General features: G+C 44.0%; 1 protein-coding gene across 1 annotated transcript; it reads left to right on the plus strand.

Annotated features, from left to right (window-relative positions):
• Nucleotides 1-10,815: 10,815 nt before the first annotated feature.
• Nucleotides 10,816-19,030, plus strand: LOC106602808 (kinesin-like protein KIF12). The gene is made up of 12 exons (XM_014195698.2): nt 10,816-10,903; nt 11,228-11,296; nt 11,425-11,503; nt 13,450-13,571; nt 13,902-13,977; nt 14,283-14,417; nt 14,530-14,665; nt 15,886-15,968; nt 16,684-16,810; nt 18,212-18,330; nt 18,424-18,528; nt 18,764-19,030. Exons 1-12 carry the CDS (start codon nt 10,821-10,823, stop codon nt 19,028-19,030), a joined length of 1,401 nt encoding a protein of 466 aa, XP_014051173.2. The 5' UTR covers nt 10,816-10,820.
• The last annotated feature ends 248 nt before the right edge of the window (nt 19,031-19,278 follow it).

The raw sequence follows: 19,278 nt of genomic DNA on the forward strand, positions 1-19,278 counted from the left end.
TCTGGAAGGGCATCAAGGAATCTTTGGGTTGTCTGAGAATTTATAGCACGACTTTTAATGCTCCTTGGTTGGGGTATGAGCAGATTATTTGTTGCAATTGCAAACGTAATAAAATGGTGGTCCGATAGTCCAGGATTATGAGGAAAAACATTTAGATCCACAACATTTATTCCATGGGACAAAACTAGGTCCAGAGTATGACTGTGGCAGTGAGTAGGTCCAGAGACATGTTGGACAAAACCCACTGAGTCGATGATGGCTCCGAAAGCCTTTTGGAGTGGGTCTGTGGACTTTTCCATGTGAATGTTAAAGTCACCAAAAATTAGAATATTATCTGCTATGACTACAAGATCCGATAGGAATTCAGGGAACTCAGTGAGGAACACAGCATATGGCCCAGGAGGCCTGTAAACAGTAGCTATAAAAAGTGAGTGAGTAGGCTGCATAGATTTCATGACTAGAAGCTCAAAAGACGAAAACGTCATTGTTTTTTTTTTGTAAATTGAAATTTGCTATCGTAAATGTTAGCAACACCTCCGCCTTTGCCGGATGCACGGGGGGTATGGTCACTAGTGTAACCAGGGGTGAGGCCTCATTTAACACAGTAAATTCATCAGGCTTAAGCCATGTTTCAGTCAGGCCAATCACATCAAGATTATTATCAGTGATTAGTTCATTGACTATAACTGCCTTGGAAGTGAGGGATCTAACATTAAGTAACCCAATTTTGAGATGTGAGGTATCACAATCTCTTTCAATAATGGCAGGAATGGAGGAGGTCTTTATACTAGTGAGATTGCTAAAGCGAACACCGCCATTTTTAATTTTGCCCAACCTAGATCGAGGCACAGACACGGTCTCAATGGGGAAAGCTGAGCTGACTACGCTGACTGTGCTAGTGGCAGACTCCACTAAGCTGGCAGGCTGGCTAACAGCCTGCTGCCTGGCCTGCACCCTATTTCATTGTGGAGCTAGAGGAGTTAGAGCCCTGTCTATGTTCGTAGATAAGATGAGAGCACCCCTCCAGCTAGGATGGAGTCCGTCACTCCTCAACAGGCCAGGCTTGGTCCTGTTTGTGGGTGAGTCCCAGAAAGAGGGCCAATTATCTACAAATTCTATCTTTTGGGAGGGGCAGAAAACAGTTTTCAACCAGCGATTGAGTTGTGAGACTCTGCTGTAGAGCTCATCACTCCCCCTAACTGGGAGGGGGCCAGAGACAATTAATCGATGCCGACACATCTTTGTAGCTGATTTACACGCTGAAGCTATGTTGCGCTTGGTGACCTCTGACTGTTTCATCCTAACATCGTTGGTGCCGACGTGGATAACAATATCTCTATACTCTCTACACTCGCCAGTTTTAGCTTTAGCCAGCACCGTCTTTAGATTAGCCTTAACGTTGGTAGCCCTGCCCCCTGGTAAACAGTGTATGATCGCTGGATGATTAGTTTTAAGTCTAATACTGCGGGTAATGGAGTCGCCAATGACTAGGGTTTTCAATTTGTCAGAGCTAATGGTGGGAGCCGTCGGCGTCTCAGACCCCACAACGGGAGGAGTAGAGACCAGAGAAATCTCGGCCTCCGACTCCGACTCGCTTAATGGGGAGAACCGGTTGAAAGTTTCTGTCGGCTGAATAAGCGACACCGGTTGAGCATTCCTACAGCGTTTCCCTCCAGAAGCCATGAGAAAGATGTCCGGCTGCGGGGACCGTGCGCGGGGGTTTATACTAACGTTACTATCTGTACTTACTGGTGGCACAGACGCTGTTTCATCCTTTCCTACACTGAAATTACCCTTGCCTAACGATCGCGTCTGAAGCTGGGCTTGCAGCACAGCTATCCTTGCCGTAAGGCGATCGTTCTCCTGTATATTATAAGTACAACGACTGCAATTAGAAGGCATCATGTTAATGTTACTTAGCTTCGGCTGTTTGAAGTCCTGACGAACCATGTCCAGATAAAACCTGGTCTTCGAAGCGTCCTCTGAAGCCCCCTCCTGCTGTTCAAAGACTCCTGCCACTTGTTGGGCCCAAAGGCCTCGACACCATTTACTTCACACCTTATTGCTAATTGAATTTGTATCTGGTCTGTCCTTGCAAGCCTGGGAGCCTTAACTCAGCATTCAGTCCCCATAAAGTAAAATATATCATTGTAATGTACTTTAAAAAATATATATATATTTATTTTTGTCTTTCAAAATAACATCAGATCAAACACTACTCAATCAGATCCAGGTTGGAATGGTGTCCTCAGGTCTCTTCTGTTTGTTTGCTAGAGCACACTCCGTGTAGCTTGGAGAAAAAAAACCTTGGAAGCGGTCATCTCTCCGGTTAATTTTGGTCAAAATTAGGTTGTAGGTTTGGAGTTTTGATCTGGAGCTATGGCCATGCTGGGGAGGGTAGCATCCTACATATGTACCTTCCGAAAGATCCAAGTTTATCTAACTCCAAATCTATCCTTTTGTAAAAACATGTTGAAAAATGTGAGAGCTGTAACGTCTGCTTCCAACTCACACTCTCAAACACGTAGATCCCCTGAACGCAGTTCACTCTCCAGATACCAATCACCTGTTCACACACCTGTATGTCATTTACACACACTATTTAGTTCAGTTCTTTGCACCCCACCATTGTGAGGTATTGTTTGTGTTGATACACATTTCTTTTCGGAGTGCTGTGTTTCCCGTATATCATAGTTTTGGCCATCCTCACTAACGATGGCTTTTGTTTTTACCTATTCCCTGCATGTACTTTTGCCTATCGGATTTCCTGTCATCAACCTCTTGCCTAATCTCGCGGACTACGTTACTAGCTTTTTCCTTGCCTGTACTGTTGCCTTTTTGGACCCCCTGTGTATGACCTTCTGTCTGCCCCTGACCCAGCTACTTGCCACCTCCTGTGGTCTTTTACAAATAAACACCACCCAGAATTATCCATCCGTATCCCATAAGCAACCATTCTGGCTCGAGCTGTTGGCTCCACTCCCATCGTGATCTCTAACCTTGCCACAACTTCCACCCCACACTACCCAGCACCCACAGGTCTCTAGTAACCTTGCTCCGAATGTTGGTAAGAAAACACTTCAGAAGGAAGTTCTGTATATATTAGCATATAAAGTGATTAGAAATAATTGTTCATTGAACCAATACTCATGAGTTCGTTTATTTGTTGAATTTTTGTTAAAACAACAAACAGCGGCAGAGGTCGTATTGGAGTTGTTCCACAGGCCAAGGATACAGGAAGCAAGACCTAGGAAAGAGCGGCTGAGTCGGCTACAGTCGTGACAGCCTCACCTCACGAGATTCCTGGTGGACAAGGAAAACAAACTGAAAGAGAAGGAAGAAAGCAAAAGGAGAAAGAAAGCTCTGACGCTGAAGAAAGCTGTGAAAAAGGTTGTTCCATGTTCCAAAACCACACAACAAACATATTCATTATGAAATTGTGTTTAACCTCTCTAGGGGGTGTGGGACAGTAGCGTCCCATCCGGCCAACATCCAGTGAAATTGCAGAGCGCGAAAATAAAAAATACTCAATTGAAATATTTAACGTTCTTGAAAATATGTGTTATACGTCAAAATAAAGCTTAACTTCTTGTTAATCCAGCCGCCATGTCAGATTTCAAAAAGGCTTTACGGCGAAAGCAAACCATGCGATTATCTGAGGACAGGGCTCAGCACACAAAACATTACGTACAGTTACCAGCCAAGTAGATTAGTCACGAAAGTCAGAAATAGCAATAAAATGAATCACTTACCTTTGATGATCTTCGTATGGTTGCACTCACAAGACTCCATGTTACACAATAAGTGTTCGTTTTGTTCGATAAAGTCCCTCTTTATATCCAAAAACCTCAATTTTGTTGGCGCGTTTTGTTCAGTAATCCAGTGGCTCAAATGCGGTCACAAGAGGCAGACGAAAATTCCAAGTAGTATCCGTAAAGTTCGAAGAAACATGTCAAATGATGCTTATAATCAATCCTCAGGTTGTATTTAGCCTAAATAATCGATAATATTTCAACCAGACAATAGTGTCGTCAATATTAAAGAAAAACAAGAAAGGCGCGCTCTCGGTCACGCGCAGTAATCAGCTCTGAGGACATCCCAGGGTCCACTCACTCAATGTTGTCATTCTCCCTCATTTTTCAGAATAAAAGCCTGAAACAATGTCTAAAGACTGTTCACAACTAATGGAAGCCATAGGGAACGGAATCTGGGTCCTATCCCTTTAAATGGTGGATAGGCTTTCATTGGAAAAACAGCCATTTCAAAGTAATGGCACTTCCTGGATGGATTTTCCTCAGGTTTTCGCTTGCCATTTCAGTTCTGTTATACTCACAGACATTATTTTAACAGTTTTAGAATCTTTGGAGTGCTTTCTATCCAAATATACTAATTATATGCATATCCTAGCTGTGCCTGAGTAGCAGGCAGTTTACTTTGGGCACAGTTTTCATCTGGAGGTGAAAATAGTGCCCCCTACCCTAGTGAGGTTAATCAACATTTAATCAGTTATATTCCAAAGAATTTGTTCAATAAATGTATAAATATTACACACTATTGAAAACCAATTTCATTTTAAAAACTGCTGGGATTAAAACATTTTGCCTTATTCAAATGGTAATGAGTTTAGTTTAACTGTACATAATTGTCACGTCCTGATCTGTTTCACCTGTCCTTGTGCTTGTCTCCACCCTGACACTGTAACCGCCCGCCTGACCACTATGCCTGTCCCTGAGCCTGCCTGCTGTCCCGTACCTTGGCCTCTACTCTGGATTATCGACCCCTGCCTGCCTTGACCTGTCGTTTGCCTGCCCCTGTTACAATAGACATTGTTGCTTCACACAGTCTGCACTTCGGTCTTACCTTGATTCCTGATACATAATGGAGTGTAAGGAAAAGGTAAAATAAGAAAGATAATTTATATGCAGGTGAGGTGAAAATAGGGACCTTTCTGTGAAACCCTATGGCAAAATCTTATTTTGGGGTAAATTGCCCCTTTCCTCAAATACATGTGATTAAATAACGAAATCTGTTAACTGTAGCTACAGTTGAAGTTGGAAGTTTACAAACACTTAGGTTGGAGTCATTTAGACTCGTTTTTCAACCACTCCACAAATTTCTTGTTAACAAACTATAGTTTTGGCAAGTCGGTTAGGACATCTACTTTGTGCATGACACAAGTACTTTTTCCATAAATTGTTTACAGACAGATTATTTCACTTATAATTCAATGTATCACAATTCCAGTGGGTCAGAAGTTTACATACACTAGGTTGACTGTGCCTTTAAACTGCTTGAAAAATTCCAGAAAATGATGTCATGGATTCTGATAGGCTAATTGACATCATTTGAGTCAATTGGAGGAGTACCTGTGGATGTATGTCAAGGCCTACCTTCAAACTCAGTGCCTCTTTGCTTGACATCATGGGAAATGATGAGCCAAGACCTCAGAAAAACAATTGTAGACCTCCACACATCTGGTTCATCCTTGGGAGCAATTTCCAAATGCCTGAAGGTACCACCTTACAAACAATAGTACGCAAGTATAAACACCATGGGACCACGCATTCGTCATACCGCTCAGGAAGGAGACACATTCTGTCTCCTAGAGTTGAACGTCCTTTGGTGCGAAAAGTGCAAATCAATCCCAGAACAACAGCAACGGACCTTGTGAAGATGCTGGAGGAAACGGGTGCAAAAGTATCTATATCCACAGTAAAACGAGTCCTATATTGACATAACCTGAAAAGCTGCTCAGCAAGGAAGAAACCACTGCTCCAAAACCGCCATAAAAAAAGCCAGACTATGGTTTGCAACTGCACATGGGGACAAAGATCATACTTTTTGGAGAAATGTCCTCTGGTCTGATGAAACAAAAATAGAACTGTTTGGCCATAATGACCATTGTTATTTTTGGAGGAAAAAGGGGGAGGCTTGCAAGCCAAAGAACACCATCCCAACCGTGAAGCACGGGGGTGGCAGCATCATGTTGTGGGGGTGCTTTGCTGCAGGAGGGACTGGTGCACTTCACAAAATAGATGCATCATGAGGTAGGAAAATGATGTGGATATATTGAAGCAATATCTCAAGACAGTCAGGAAGTTAAAGCTTGGTCACAAATGGGTCTTCCAAATGGACAATGACCCCAAGCATACTTCCAGAGTTGTGGCAAAATGGCTTAAAGATCACAAAGTCAAGGTATTGGAGTGGCCATCACAAAGACCTGACCTCAATCCTATAGAAAGTTTGTGGGCAGAACTGAAAAAGGGTGTGCGAGCAAGGAGGCCTATAAACCTGACTCAGTTACACCAGCTCTGTCAGGAGGAATGGAACCTTCACTTAGATCTAGATTAACTCTGATCATCATTTCGGAAATCAGACTAGACTAGGGAAAGTCTGAGACTATTTTAAACCATATCTGATAAATGACATTTCAGTTAGTCCAGTATAAAACTGCAATTTAATCTAGAATTTTAATCTGTGTCTGCGAAACCGCATGTCTGACTACCTCCAGAGGTATGTGTCTTTTGATTGTGCCCACATTTTTAGACAGGTATAGACAATTAGAATGTGGACAAGATCACAATGTGTCTTTTGATAGTCTACACCTGTCTACACATGCCGGCACATTCAGAATGTGGACAAGATCAGGATAAATGACGCAAGTTAGAACCAGCTGTAAACGGAGCTATAGTGGGCAGAACAAGTAAGGAGGTGGGCAGAGCCTAACATGAGCTAGCAAGATCCTATTGGCGGGTTCTAGCATGTATTTGCATATTTTCGTTAGGGAATGCCTACTCTGTGAAGTGCGCATGTGTGCAATAAGTCAATTTGTCATTGCACTCCACTTAAACAAAGCCATTTTTTAAACTTTAGCATAGTGTAAATTCTACAAAACTTAGTCCTCGCTGTTCTTAACTGATTCTAAACTCGGCAATAAAAGAAACACACCATTTTCAGGACCCTGTCTTTCAAAGATAATTTCTAAAAATCCAAATAATTTAGCAGATCTTCATAGTAAAGTGTTTAAACAGTGTTTCCCATGCTTGTTCAATGAACCATAAACAATTAATGAACATGCACCTGTGGAACAGTCGTTAAGACACTAACAGCTTACAGACGGTAGGCAATTAAGTTCACAGTTATGAAAACTTAGGACACTAAAGAGACTTTTCTACTGACTCTGAAAAACACAAAAGAAAGATCCCCAGGGTCCCTGCTCATCTGCGTGAATGTGCCTTAGGCATGCTGCAAGGAGGCATGAGGACTGCAGATATGGCCAGGGCATTAAATTGCAATGTCCGTACTGTGAGATGCCTAAGACAGCTCTACAGGGAGACAGGACGGACAGCTGATCATCCTCGCAGTGGCAGACCACGTGTAACAACACCTGCACAGGATCGGTACATCCGAACATCACAGCTGCGGGACAGGTACAGGATGGCAAAAACAACTGCCCGAGTTATACCAGGAACGCACAATCCCTCCATCAGTGTTCAGACTGTCCGCAATAGGCTGAGAGATGCTGGACTGAGGGCTTGTAGGCCTGTTGTAAGGCAGGTCCTCACCAGACATCACCGGAAACAACGTCGCCTATGAGCACAAACCCACCATCGCTGGACCAGACAGGACTAGCAAAAAGTGCTCTTCACTGACGAGTCGCGGTTTTGTCTCACCAGGGGTGATGGTTGGATTCGCGTTTATCGTTCAAGGAATGAGCTTTACACTGAGGCCTGTACTCTGGAGCGGGATCGATTTGGAGGTGGAGGGTCCATCATGGTCTGGGGCGGTATGTCACAGCATCATCGGACTGAGCTTGTTGTCATTGCAGGCAATCTCAACGCTGTGTGTTACAGGGAAGACATCCTCCTCCCTCATGTGGTACCTTTCCTGCAGGCTCATCCTGACATGACCCTCCAGCATGACAATGCCACCAGCCATACTGCCCATTCTGTGCGTGATTTTCTGCAAGACAGGCATGTCAGTGTTCTGCCATGGACAGCGAAGAGCCCAGATCTCAATCCCATTGAGCACATCTGTGACCGGTTGGATCGGAGGGTGAGGGCTAGGGCCATTCCCCCCAGAAATGTCCGGGAACTTGCAGGTGCCTTGATGGAAGAGTGGGGTAACATCTCACAGCAAGAACTGGAAAATCTGATGCAGTCCACGAGGAGGAGATGCACTGCAGTACTTAATGCAGCTGGTGGCCACACCAGATTCTGACTGTTACTTTTGATTTTAACCCCCCCCCCTTTGTTCAGGGACACATTATTCCATTTCTGTTAGTCACTTGTCTGTGGAACTTGTTCAGTTTATGTCTCAGTTGTTGAATCTTGTTATGTTAATACAAATATTTACACATGTTAAGTTTGCTGAAAATTAATGCAGTTGACAGTGAGGATGTTTCTTTTTTTGCTGAGTTTAGTTTAGGAAACAGAAAACTGTATTGTGATCAAACGTTTCATTGATGAGGAAATTAGCATAATTTCAGCCAAAATCTGTCTTGCTCGATCTTCTCCCACTGCCAGCCACTGGGCTTCCTCTCATATTTGGTGGTGAGTGGAAATGCCAACCAGATGCTTCAGATTTATACATCTGCTGAAACATGTGGCTCTCTGTTCTATCTGTGCTCTGACTAGCTCAAACTGAGAAAATGGAAGGGAGCATTGCCGTTACCTCGCTCTTCATGAATTTAGGACAAACTGAAGTAAAGAGAGGAACTTAAGTAATTCTTGTGGCATCTACCGAAGTGGGATGCTTTGGACGACCCAAATCTGATATCACCTCTTTGAAGTTGAAATGTAAAACGGGGTAAGGGTTAAGGTTAGGGTTAGGTAAGGTTTATGGTTGGGGTTAGGGTAAGGGTAAGTGTTAGGGTTTAGGGAATGGTCGTCCCAAGGATCCCACTTAGAATTTACCATTTTAAATTTCAACTTCAGTGAGGTGAGGTCAGAGTTGGACGTCCCAAGGAACCCACTTCGACTTTTCCATCCCACTTAGCAAAATCAGGTTCAAAATTGGTCCCTGGACCTATATGACTTAATCACAATGGGATTAGGCTATAAAACAAAACCTAATTGGTGTCTATGGTCGCGTTCCACTGTTTAGACGTTATAAGATCTTACAACACAGTTTACATATCAGCTAACCACATCATATGTTATAGCAATCAGACTGTCCATGACACAGTTGATGACATGGCATGCAACCATTGGTTGATGCATGCAACGTCTAAGCAGTTGAACGGGACCTGTGTCTAACTCATTTACCAATATCCATAGAGTTAGAAATACTTATGACCCCTTCAAATGGGGCGACTAGATCCATAAAGTGCTTTAATTTCTAAGCAGTAAAACCGATATTCATGAAAATACCCTTAAATACACACTTGGCAGCTGTTATGTACATATTGTTGTTTTATTCCTTTTGCTTATTTTATGAATAACTGTAAGATGTAAATATTGTGTCGTTCCTGGAAGCTGTTGCCGTAGTGATAACCAAAAGATACCTGTGTTGTCAACCAGATGCTTCAGATTTATAAATCTGCTGAAACGTGGCTCTCTGTTCTATCTGTGCTCTGACTAGCTCAAACTGAGAAAATGGAAGGGAGCATGAATTTAGGACAAACTGAAGTAAAGAGAGGAACTTAAGTAATTAAGTAATGACTTTTAAAATGGGGGGAGAGAGTCGTTCCTCCAGACAGTTTGGCATAATGTCAGTGTGTGTGTGTGTGTGTGTGTGTGTGTGTGTGTGTGTGTGTGTGTGTGTGTGTGTGTGTGTGTGTGTGTGTGTGTGTGTGTGTGTGTGTGTGTGTGTGTGTGTGTGTGTGTGTGTGTGTGTGACTCTAGACGGATAAAAAAAAAAACATTTTGGTATGGACATTTCCATTGAGGGCAACCACCATTTTAAAGTAGTCAACTGGGTTGGACTTTCTATGGGTTAAGAAAGGATCACATGAGTCCATGGTCATCAGGAGGGATCAGCCAATGAATTATACTTGTGAGCAAACGTTCCAGAACTGTAGGTGGCAGTAAATTCCCAACCTTGGCTTTATACCTGTTTAAACAACACACTCTAGGTGGCAATATGCACCCTTTCAGTTTGTTTGCCAACTCATGGAAGTATTAGAAGAAGAAAATTGATGACTTCAAAATGGCGATTGGCTCAATGGCACTGCCCGTGCGCTCACAGACACCATAATGGGACATGTATAAAGATGATATCTCTATCATTCTCTATGCCAATATCCCATAATGTAAAATGTATAAAATCCTCCTTCATTCTTTGATCTTTAAACCTTTGTGGTGATGCTTTCTCAGAACTAAAGGCTGCTACGGTTGTGGCTAGATGGAGAATTAACGTAGCAGGTTAGGAAAATTAACATAGCAGGTTAGGATAATTAATGTAGCAGGTTATGAGAATTATGTTAAGGTTAGGAAAAAGGTTAGGCTTACCTAACATGCTTTACTCCATCTAGCCACAAATGTACAGAAGCAGTTATTTTGAAAGAATATCTTTTATCAGCTTCCATTGCCCTTCAAGAGTTGACCTATTTCCTCATCACTTCTGACTCCAGCTGAGCAAAGACATCAGAAACCACTGAGCAGAAAGATTGGGCAATGATTTAAATGGTTCTGTAAATTAGTGAGTCTAGTGAAGTTAATTCTACTCCACAATTCTAGATACAAATGATAAATGCATTCTAATTCTACTGTGCTATCCTTCCTTTGTGTTTAGTGTTCTATCGTGAGATTGTGATGTCACATAAGATGTTTGGAAGTAGAGAACAGAGAGACAGAAGAGTTTCTGTGTCTCAGGGGGATATGAGGGGCAGGAGGAGGAGACCAGTAGGTCAGGACTGTATCCAACCTGGGGCTAACCCACTTCACCAACACCAAACCAACCAGTAAGAACCGGTTTGTAGTGGACTGGGACAGGTCTAGTCTGATTCTGACCACTCCTTCCTTCCATTGGCTGTAAAATGATTATTAGATGTAGATCAGTCTGATGTAATTGAACCACTACATGTAGCCAATTCTTCTAGAATGGGGCCCACATTTAGCATTCCAGAGTTTGCACTGCAGTTGTATACATTTTGACAATTGCACTTTCCAAAGCACGACAACTTTCCTATTGCTAAGTCTCTCTGTGTAAGAGCATCAGCTAAAGCTAAATGAAGAGAGGGAGGGATGGGGAAAATGTTTAGTATAATGTAACGCTCCTTCTCCAGCCAGGTGCCAGAAAGAGAGAAGCAGAGGACAGAGATACAGGTGGAGTCCAACGTTGTCGTGGCCGTCAGGTATCTTACTATTCATCACTACTGTATGTGTGTCTATTGATTTGATTTCAGCAAACTGGAGAAGTTATTAACAGGACAATTATAGGAATGGTGAGCTATTGTGTCTGTTTGTGTGTGTGTGTGTACAGGGTAAGGCCTCTGACTGAAGATGAGCATAACAGGGGAGATGAGACCATCGTCTACTGTCCAGACCAACACAGTCTACTGGTGATGCCGAAAAGCACATGAACACACATCATGCCCTCTTATGTCTCTCATCTTTCTCTCTCCCACATCCTCTTCTGTCTGTCATCCTTCTCTCTCGCACATCCTCTTCTCTCTCGCACATCCTCTTCTCTCTCACACACCCTCTTCTCTCTCTCTCATCCTTCTCTCTCGCACATCCTCTTCTCTCTCTCATCTTTCTCTCTCACACATCCTCTTCTCTCTCTCTCATCCTTCTCTCTCAGACCCTCCTCTCTCTAACACCCTCTTCTCACTCTAACACCCTCTTCTCGCTCTCACGTCCTCTTCTCTCTCTCACGTCCTCTTCTCTCTCTCACGTCCTCTTCTCTCTCTCTCACGTCCACTTCTCTCTCTCACGTCCTCTTCTCTCTCACACGTCCTCTTCTCTCTCACACGTCCTCTTCTCTCTCACACGTCCTCTTCTCTCTCTCACGTCCTCTTCTCTCTCTCACGTCCTCTTCTCCCTCTCACGTCCTCTTCTCTCTCTCACGTCCTCTTCTCTCTCACACATCCTCTTCTCTCTCACACATTCTCTTCTCTCTCACACACCCTCTTCTCTCTCACACACCCTCTTCTCTCTCACACACCCTCTTCTCTCTCATCCTTCTCTCTCCCACACATCCTCTTCTCTCTCTCACATCCTCTTCTCTCTGTCACATCCTTCTCTCTCCCACACATCCTTCTCTTTCTCACATCCTTCTCTCTCCCACACATCCTCTTCTCTCTCTCACATCCTTCTCTCTCCCACACATCCTCTTCTCTCTCTCACATCCTTCTCTCTCCCACACATCCTCTTCTCTCTCTCACATCCTTCTCTCTCCCACACATCCTCTTCTCTCTCTCACATCCTTCTCTCTCCCACACATCCTCTTCTCTCTCTCATCCTTCTCTCTCCCACACATCCTCTTCTCTCTCAAATCCTCTTCTCTCGCACATCCTCTTCTCACTCAAATCCTCTTCTCTCCCACACACCCTCTTCTCTCTCTCATCCTTCTCTCTTGCACATCCTCTTCTCTCTCTCATCCTTCTCTCTCCCGCACACCCTCTTCTCTCTCTCATCCTTCTCTCTCCCACACATCCTCTTCTCTTTCATCCTTCTCTCTCACATATCCTCTTCTGTCTCACATCCTCTTCTCTCCCACACATCCTCTTGTCTCTCTCATGGTTCTCTCTCGCACACCCTCTTTTCTCTCTCATCCTTCTCTCTCACACACCCTCTTCTCTCTCTCATCCTTCTCTCTCACACATCCTCTTCTCTCTCACACATCTCTCTCTCCTCCTTCTCTCTCTCACACACCTCTCTTCTCTCTCACATCCTCTTCTCTCTTTCACATCCTCTTCTCTCTCTCACATCCTCTTCTTTCTCCTCCTTCTCTCTCTCACACATCCTCTTCTCTCTCTCATCCTTCTTTCTCACATCCTCTTCTTTCTCACATCCTCTTCTCTCTCCTCCTTCCCTCTCTCACACATCCTCTCCTCTCTCTCATCCTCTCTCCCACACATCCTCTTCTCTCTCTCATCCTTCTCTCTCACACACATCCTCTTCTCTCTCTCATCCTTCTCTCTCACGTCCTCTTCTCTCTCACACACCCTCTTCTCTCTCTCACATCCTTTTCTCTCTCACACATCCTCTTCTCTCTCCTCCTTCTCTCTCCCACACATCCTCTTCTCTCTCTCATCCTTCTCTCTCACACACATCCTCTTCTCTCTCTCATCCTTCTCTCTCACGTCCTCTTCTCTCTCACACACCCTCTTCTCTCTCTCACATCCTTTTCTCTCTCACACATCCTCTTCTCTCTCCTCCTTCTCTCTCCCACACATCCTCTTCTCTCTCTCATCCTTCTCTCTCACACACCCTCTCTCCCTTGGCTCTCCTTTCACTCAGTCAACCCTCAATCACACATCCTTTCTCTGCCCCCCCTCTCCAGGTGGGTGCGTCGGGGCAGGAGAGGGCATTTGCGTTTGATGTAGTCCTGGGCCCTGAGAGTTCCCAGCATGCCATGTTTCAAGAGTGTGGCATGACTCGTCTCATAGACATGGCGGTCCAAGGGTGAGAGACAGTCAGGAGGCTCATGGGTAGTGCAGTTGTTCAGGAGAAAATTTTGTAGTCAAACACACATCATAGCTTGTGAGTTGGTAGCGGTTGCATACTGTCAGGGCCTTCAAAGCATTCAGAGAAGGTCTAAGAATATATGAAATAAAAATCTAAATGATTTTGTAGTTCAACTTTGCCGGAGGCGACACACTACTTCTAGTCTTTGGAGTCACTCACTAGCCAGCTAGTTCAAAATCTCAGTTTTTCTACACAATGCAGAAACAACAGTTGAATGACTAGGGACACCATCATCTTCATCTGTTCATCTGTTGTTCTCTATGGCAGGTTCTGCTGTACTGTGTTTGCCTTTGGACAGACAGGGTCAGGAAAAACATACACCATCACTGGGCCACACTCTCTGGTCAGTATGAAGAGGGAGCTTCCTCATACGAGCTAAGTCTGCTCTGAACAAGTGTCAGTAATACCCCTGTTCATCCAGTAGTTAGTAAGGAGAAAGACAGAGTCTTGTCTACATTAGTCCTTTTGTTTCAACAAAAATAGAATTATATTAAACAGTTGATCGTAAAAAAAAAAGGACAGAGACTCTGAGCTGAAGCATGACTCCTGTCTTCAGAGGATCTTTTAACTTCTTAAGAAATGCATCCTTCCCTATTTCCTTACGTCTGTACTTGACCTCTCACCCTTTCTTGGCTTCCTCTCCTCCAGTTCTTGGAGGGCTCTCATGATGCCTTGCTGGCAGGTCTAATGCAGCGTTCTCTGTCATACCTTCTTCAGCTGGTTGGCCAATCAGAGGAGGGCTTTCACCTCTATGCCTCATACCTGGAGATCTATAATGAACAGGTATGTATGGTATGGTAGACACACACACACACACACACACACGAGTTACACACAAACGCACACACACAATAGTAACTGTGTGTTCAAAATTCACTCGTGTGTATCTATCTAGGTGCATGACCTGCTGAACCCATGTCTGCCATACTCGTTGGCAGTGCGCGGCAGCAGAACCCAAGGGTTCTACGTAGAGAACCTGTCAGTAGTAGAGTTCCACAACCTGGACAGCTTCATGAGAATACTGGAGGGAGGTGAGGGAGATGCATGTATTTGATTATTTTCTCCATTGATACACCACAAATAAAATGTTATTTTTCTGTCTCTGCCTGCACCACTAAGACTTTTTGTCCTGGTGTGTGTGCTCAGGGCCGGCCCGAGGCAAAAGCAACATAAGCGACCGCTTAGGCGGGCCACATTGATTTTGTTAGTCATTCTCACAGATCATATTAACATGGACTAAATGTTTCTCCACCCTATAGCAACATGTGCAGAATCTGTAAAATTGCTAAATCTTCTTACCTCCCATGGAAAGATGTCATTTGTACCCCCTATCTCTCTCCCTCAGTGTAACAGTTAATTTGTACCCCCCTATATCCCTCCCTCAGTGTAAAAATGTTTGTACCCCTTTCGCTCTCCCACAGTGTAACAGTTAATTTGTATCCCCCTATCTCTCTCCCTCACATTGTAACAGTTAATTTGTACCCCCCTATCTCTCTCCCACAGTGTAACAGTTAATTTGTACCCCCCTATCTCTCTCCCACAGTGTAACAGTTAATTTGTACCCCCCTATCTCTCTCCCACAGTGTAACAGTTAATTTGTACCCCCCTATCTCTCTCCCACAGTGTAACAGTTAATTTGTACCCCTCTATCTCTCTCCCACAGTGTAACAGTTCATTTGTACCCCCCTATCTCTCTCCCTCAGTGTAACAGTTAATTTGTACCCCCCTATCTCTCTCCCTCAGTGTAACAGTAAATTTGTACCCACATCTCTCTCCCTCAGTGTAATAGTAAAATTTGTACCCCCTATCTCTCTCCCTCAGCGTAACAGTTCATTTGTGCCCCCTATCGCTCTCCCTCAGTGTAATAGTTAATTTATGCCCCCCTATTTCTCCCCCTCAGTGCAACAGTTAATTTGTACCCCCTGTCTCTCTCCCTAAGTGTAATAGTTCATTTATACCCCCCCCATTTCTCCCCCTCAGTGTAATAGTTAATTTGTACCCCCCCGTCTCTCCCCCTCAGGGTCACAGTTCATTTTTACCCCCCATCTATCTCCCTTCGTGTAACAGTTAATTTGTACCCCCATCTCTCTCCCTCAGTGTAATAGTTAATTTTATACCCCTATCTCTCTCCGTCTGTGTAATAGTTAATTTGTACCCACCATCTCTCTCTCTGAGTAACAGCTAATTTGTACCCCCCATCGCTCTCCCTCAAGGTAACAGTTCATTTGTACCCCCTATTTCTCTCCCTCAGGGATGCAGAACAGACAGAGCTCCTCTCACTCCCAGAATGAACATTCCAGCCGTAGTCACTCCATCCTAACTGTCCACATCAAGGTACACACACACATTCTTCCATCCCTCTCCTTGCCTCAAACCAGAGACCCTCTGAACACAACACTTGCCTCCCACAAAGCATTGTTACCTATAGCTCCACAAAAGCTGCAGCCTTTGCAGAGCAAAGGAAACAACTATTTCAAGGTCTCAGAGCCAGTGACGTCACCGATTGAAACACTACTAGCGCACACACCTCTAACTACCTAGCTTTTTCACACCAGTTACACTCATCCCCATTTGACCCCCTCCTTCTCTGCAGCAACCCCATCAGCTGGGCAGAGTCCAACTGATTGATCAAGGTCACAGCACCAATGTAACAGTCTTGTTATTTGTCCATCTCCTTGCACCAACCTGGGTTCAAACCAGGGACCCTTTGAAAACATCAATATTTGCCTCCACTGAGCAAGGGGAACAACTACTTCAAGGTCTCAGAGCGAGTGACATCACCGATTGAAACGCTACTAGTGCGCACCACTAAATAGCTAGCCATTTCATACCAGTTACACACACACACACACACACACACACACACACACACACACACACACACACACACACACACACACACACACACACACACACACACACACACACACACACACACACACTCCCTCTGTCTCTATGGTAGATCTAGCAAGATTGGGGGGAGAGAGTTACCCCTTCCTCCCTTTCTTCCTCACTTCTCTTTCTCTCTCCCCCTCCTTCTCTCTGCCAGGGCATGTCAACCCAGGGGAAGCTGTGCGTAGTAGACCTGGCAGGCAGTGAGAGGGTGAGAGAGGGAGACTCTATAGAGGAATTATTGGAAGAGACAGGCAACATCAACCGCAGCCTGCTCACTCTGGGTACCAGTATTACTGTTGTGTGTGTGTTTTCAGTGTGCGTATCAATGTGTGTTTGAGCATAGTTGTTTTTGTGTGTGTTTGAATGCATATTGTTGTCTGTGTGTAATGTTATGTATGTATGCATGTACACTACCAATCAAAAGTTTAGGGTCACTTAGAAATGTCCTTGTTTTTGAAAAAAAAAACATCAAATTGATCAGAAGCACAGTGTAGATATTGTTAATGTTGTAAATGACTATTGTAGCTGGAAACAGCTGATTTTTTTTAATGGAATATCTACATAAGCGTACAGAGGCCCATTATCAGCAACCATCACTCCTGTGTTCCAATGGCACGTTGTGTTAGCTAATCCAGGTTTATCATTTTAAAAAGCTAATTGATCATGAGAGAACCCTTTTGCAATTATGTTAGCACAGCTGAAAACTGTCGTTCTGATTAAAGAAGCAATAAAACCTGCCTTCTTTAGGCCAGTTGAGTATCTGGAGCATCAGCATTTGTGGGTTTGATTAGAGGCTCAAAATGTCCATAAACAAAGACCTTTCTTATGAAACTCATCAGTCTATTCTTGTTCTGACAAATGAAGGCTATTCCATGCGAGAAATTGGCAAGACACTGAAGATGTCGTACAACGCTTTGTACAGTAGTACACCCCCTCACAGAACAGTGCAAACTGGCTCTAACCAGAATAGAAAGAGGAGTGGGTGGACCCGGTGCACAACTAAGCAAGAGGACAAGTACATTAGAGTGTCTAGTTTGAGAAACAGATGCCTCACAAGTCCTCAAATGGCAGCTTCATTAAATAGTACCCGCAGAACACCAGTCTCAATGTCAACAGTGAAGAGGCGACTCCGGGATGAGTTCCTCTGTCCAGTGTCTGTGTTCTTTTGCCAATCTTAATCTTTTATTTTTATTGGCCAGTCTGAGATATGGCTTTTTCTTTGCAACTCTGCCTAGAAGGCCAGCATCCCGGAGTCACCTCTTCACTGTTGACATTGAGACTGGTGTTTTGCGGGTTCTATTTAATGAAGCTGGTTAGAGGCAGTTTGTGCTGTTCTGTGAAGGGAGTAGTACACAGCATTGTACGAGATCTTCAGTTTCTTGTCAATTTCTCACATGGAATAGCCTTCATTTCTCAGAACAAGAATAGACTGACGAGTTTCAGAAGAAAGTCTTTGTTTCTGGCCATTTTGAGCCTGTATTTGAACCCACAAATGCTGATGCTCCAGATACTCAACTGGCCTAAAGAAGGCTAATTTTATTGCTTCTTTAATCAGAACGACAGTTTTCAGCTGTGCTAACATAATTGCAAAAGGGTTCTCTAATGATCAGTGTGTGTGTGTGTGTGTGTGTGTGTGGTGTGGTGTGGTGTGGTGTGGTGTGGTGTGTGTGTGTGTTCTACAGGGAAGTGTATCTCATCTCTGGTGGATCCTATTAAGAGGAATGGCCATATTCCCTACCGCGACAGTAAACTCACCAAGCTGCTCTCTGATTCACTGGGAGGATCTGGCATCACTCTCATGGTATTGTAGATCTATAGTTTGTGTGTGTATTTAAAAAAATCTTTACGTCTGTGGGCGTGTCCCCAAAATAATCTGGTGTATATGTTGTCCTAGATTGCGTGTGTGTCGCCCACCCTGGGCAATCTCCAGGAGACTCTGAACACACTTCGATACTCCAGCAGAGCCAAAAGGATCAAGAATAGACCCATGGTCAAGAGGGTAACTTAACATTTTAGTTTTAAAACATCCTTTCTACCCATTCTAGAAAATCCTTTCTATTTATTTTAGTTGTAGAATATCCCTTCAATACATTCTACACATTCCCTTCTACCCATTCTAGAATATCCATTCTACCCATCCTAGAATATTCATTCAAGCCATTCTAGAATATTGATTCTAGAAAATCCATTCCATTTCTATAATATTAATTCTACTCATCATATTTCTACACCAGGACCTGCGTGAGAAGTTGGTGGTCAGCCTCCAGAGAGAGATCTGCCGGCTGCGCCAGGAGAACCTATTGCTACAGCAGCACCTCTCCTCAGCCCATAAGGCTGGGGCAGGGGGTTCTGGGCTGGAGGCAAAGTACTCTGGGAGTATGAGTTCTTCTCCTCAGCATGCAAAAGACGTGGCTGGGATCAGGACAGGCTCCTCCTGCTCTGAGACCAGCCTCAGGAGCCTGTTGCAGGAGCTGATGAGAGAGAACGACAAGCTACAGTGAGTCTTGAACACAAAACATATAATGACAAGCTACAGTGAGTCTTGAACACAAAACATATAACGACAAGCTACAGTGAGTCTTGAACACAAAACATATAACGACAAGCTACAGTGAGTCTAGAACACAAAACATATAACAACAAGCTACAGTGAGTCTAGAACACAGAACGTAGAATGACAAGCTACAGTGAGTCTAGATCACAGAACGTAGAACGACAAGCTACAGTGAGTCTAGAACACAGAACGTAG

Source organism: Salmo salar, chromosome ssa04 (genome assembly GCF_905237065.1).
Source record: "Salmo salar chromosome ssa04, Ssal_v3.1, whole genome shotgun sequence".
Taxonomy (NCBI): domain Eukaryota; kingdom Metazoa; phylum Chordata; class Actinopteri; order Salmoniformes; family Salmonidae; genus Salmo; species Salmo salar.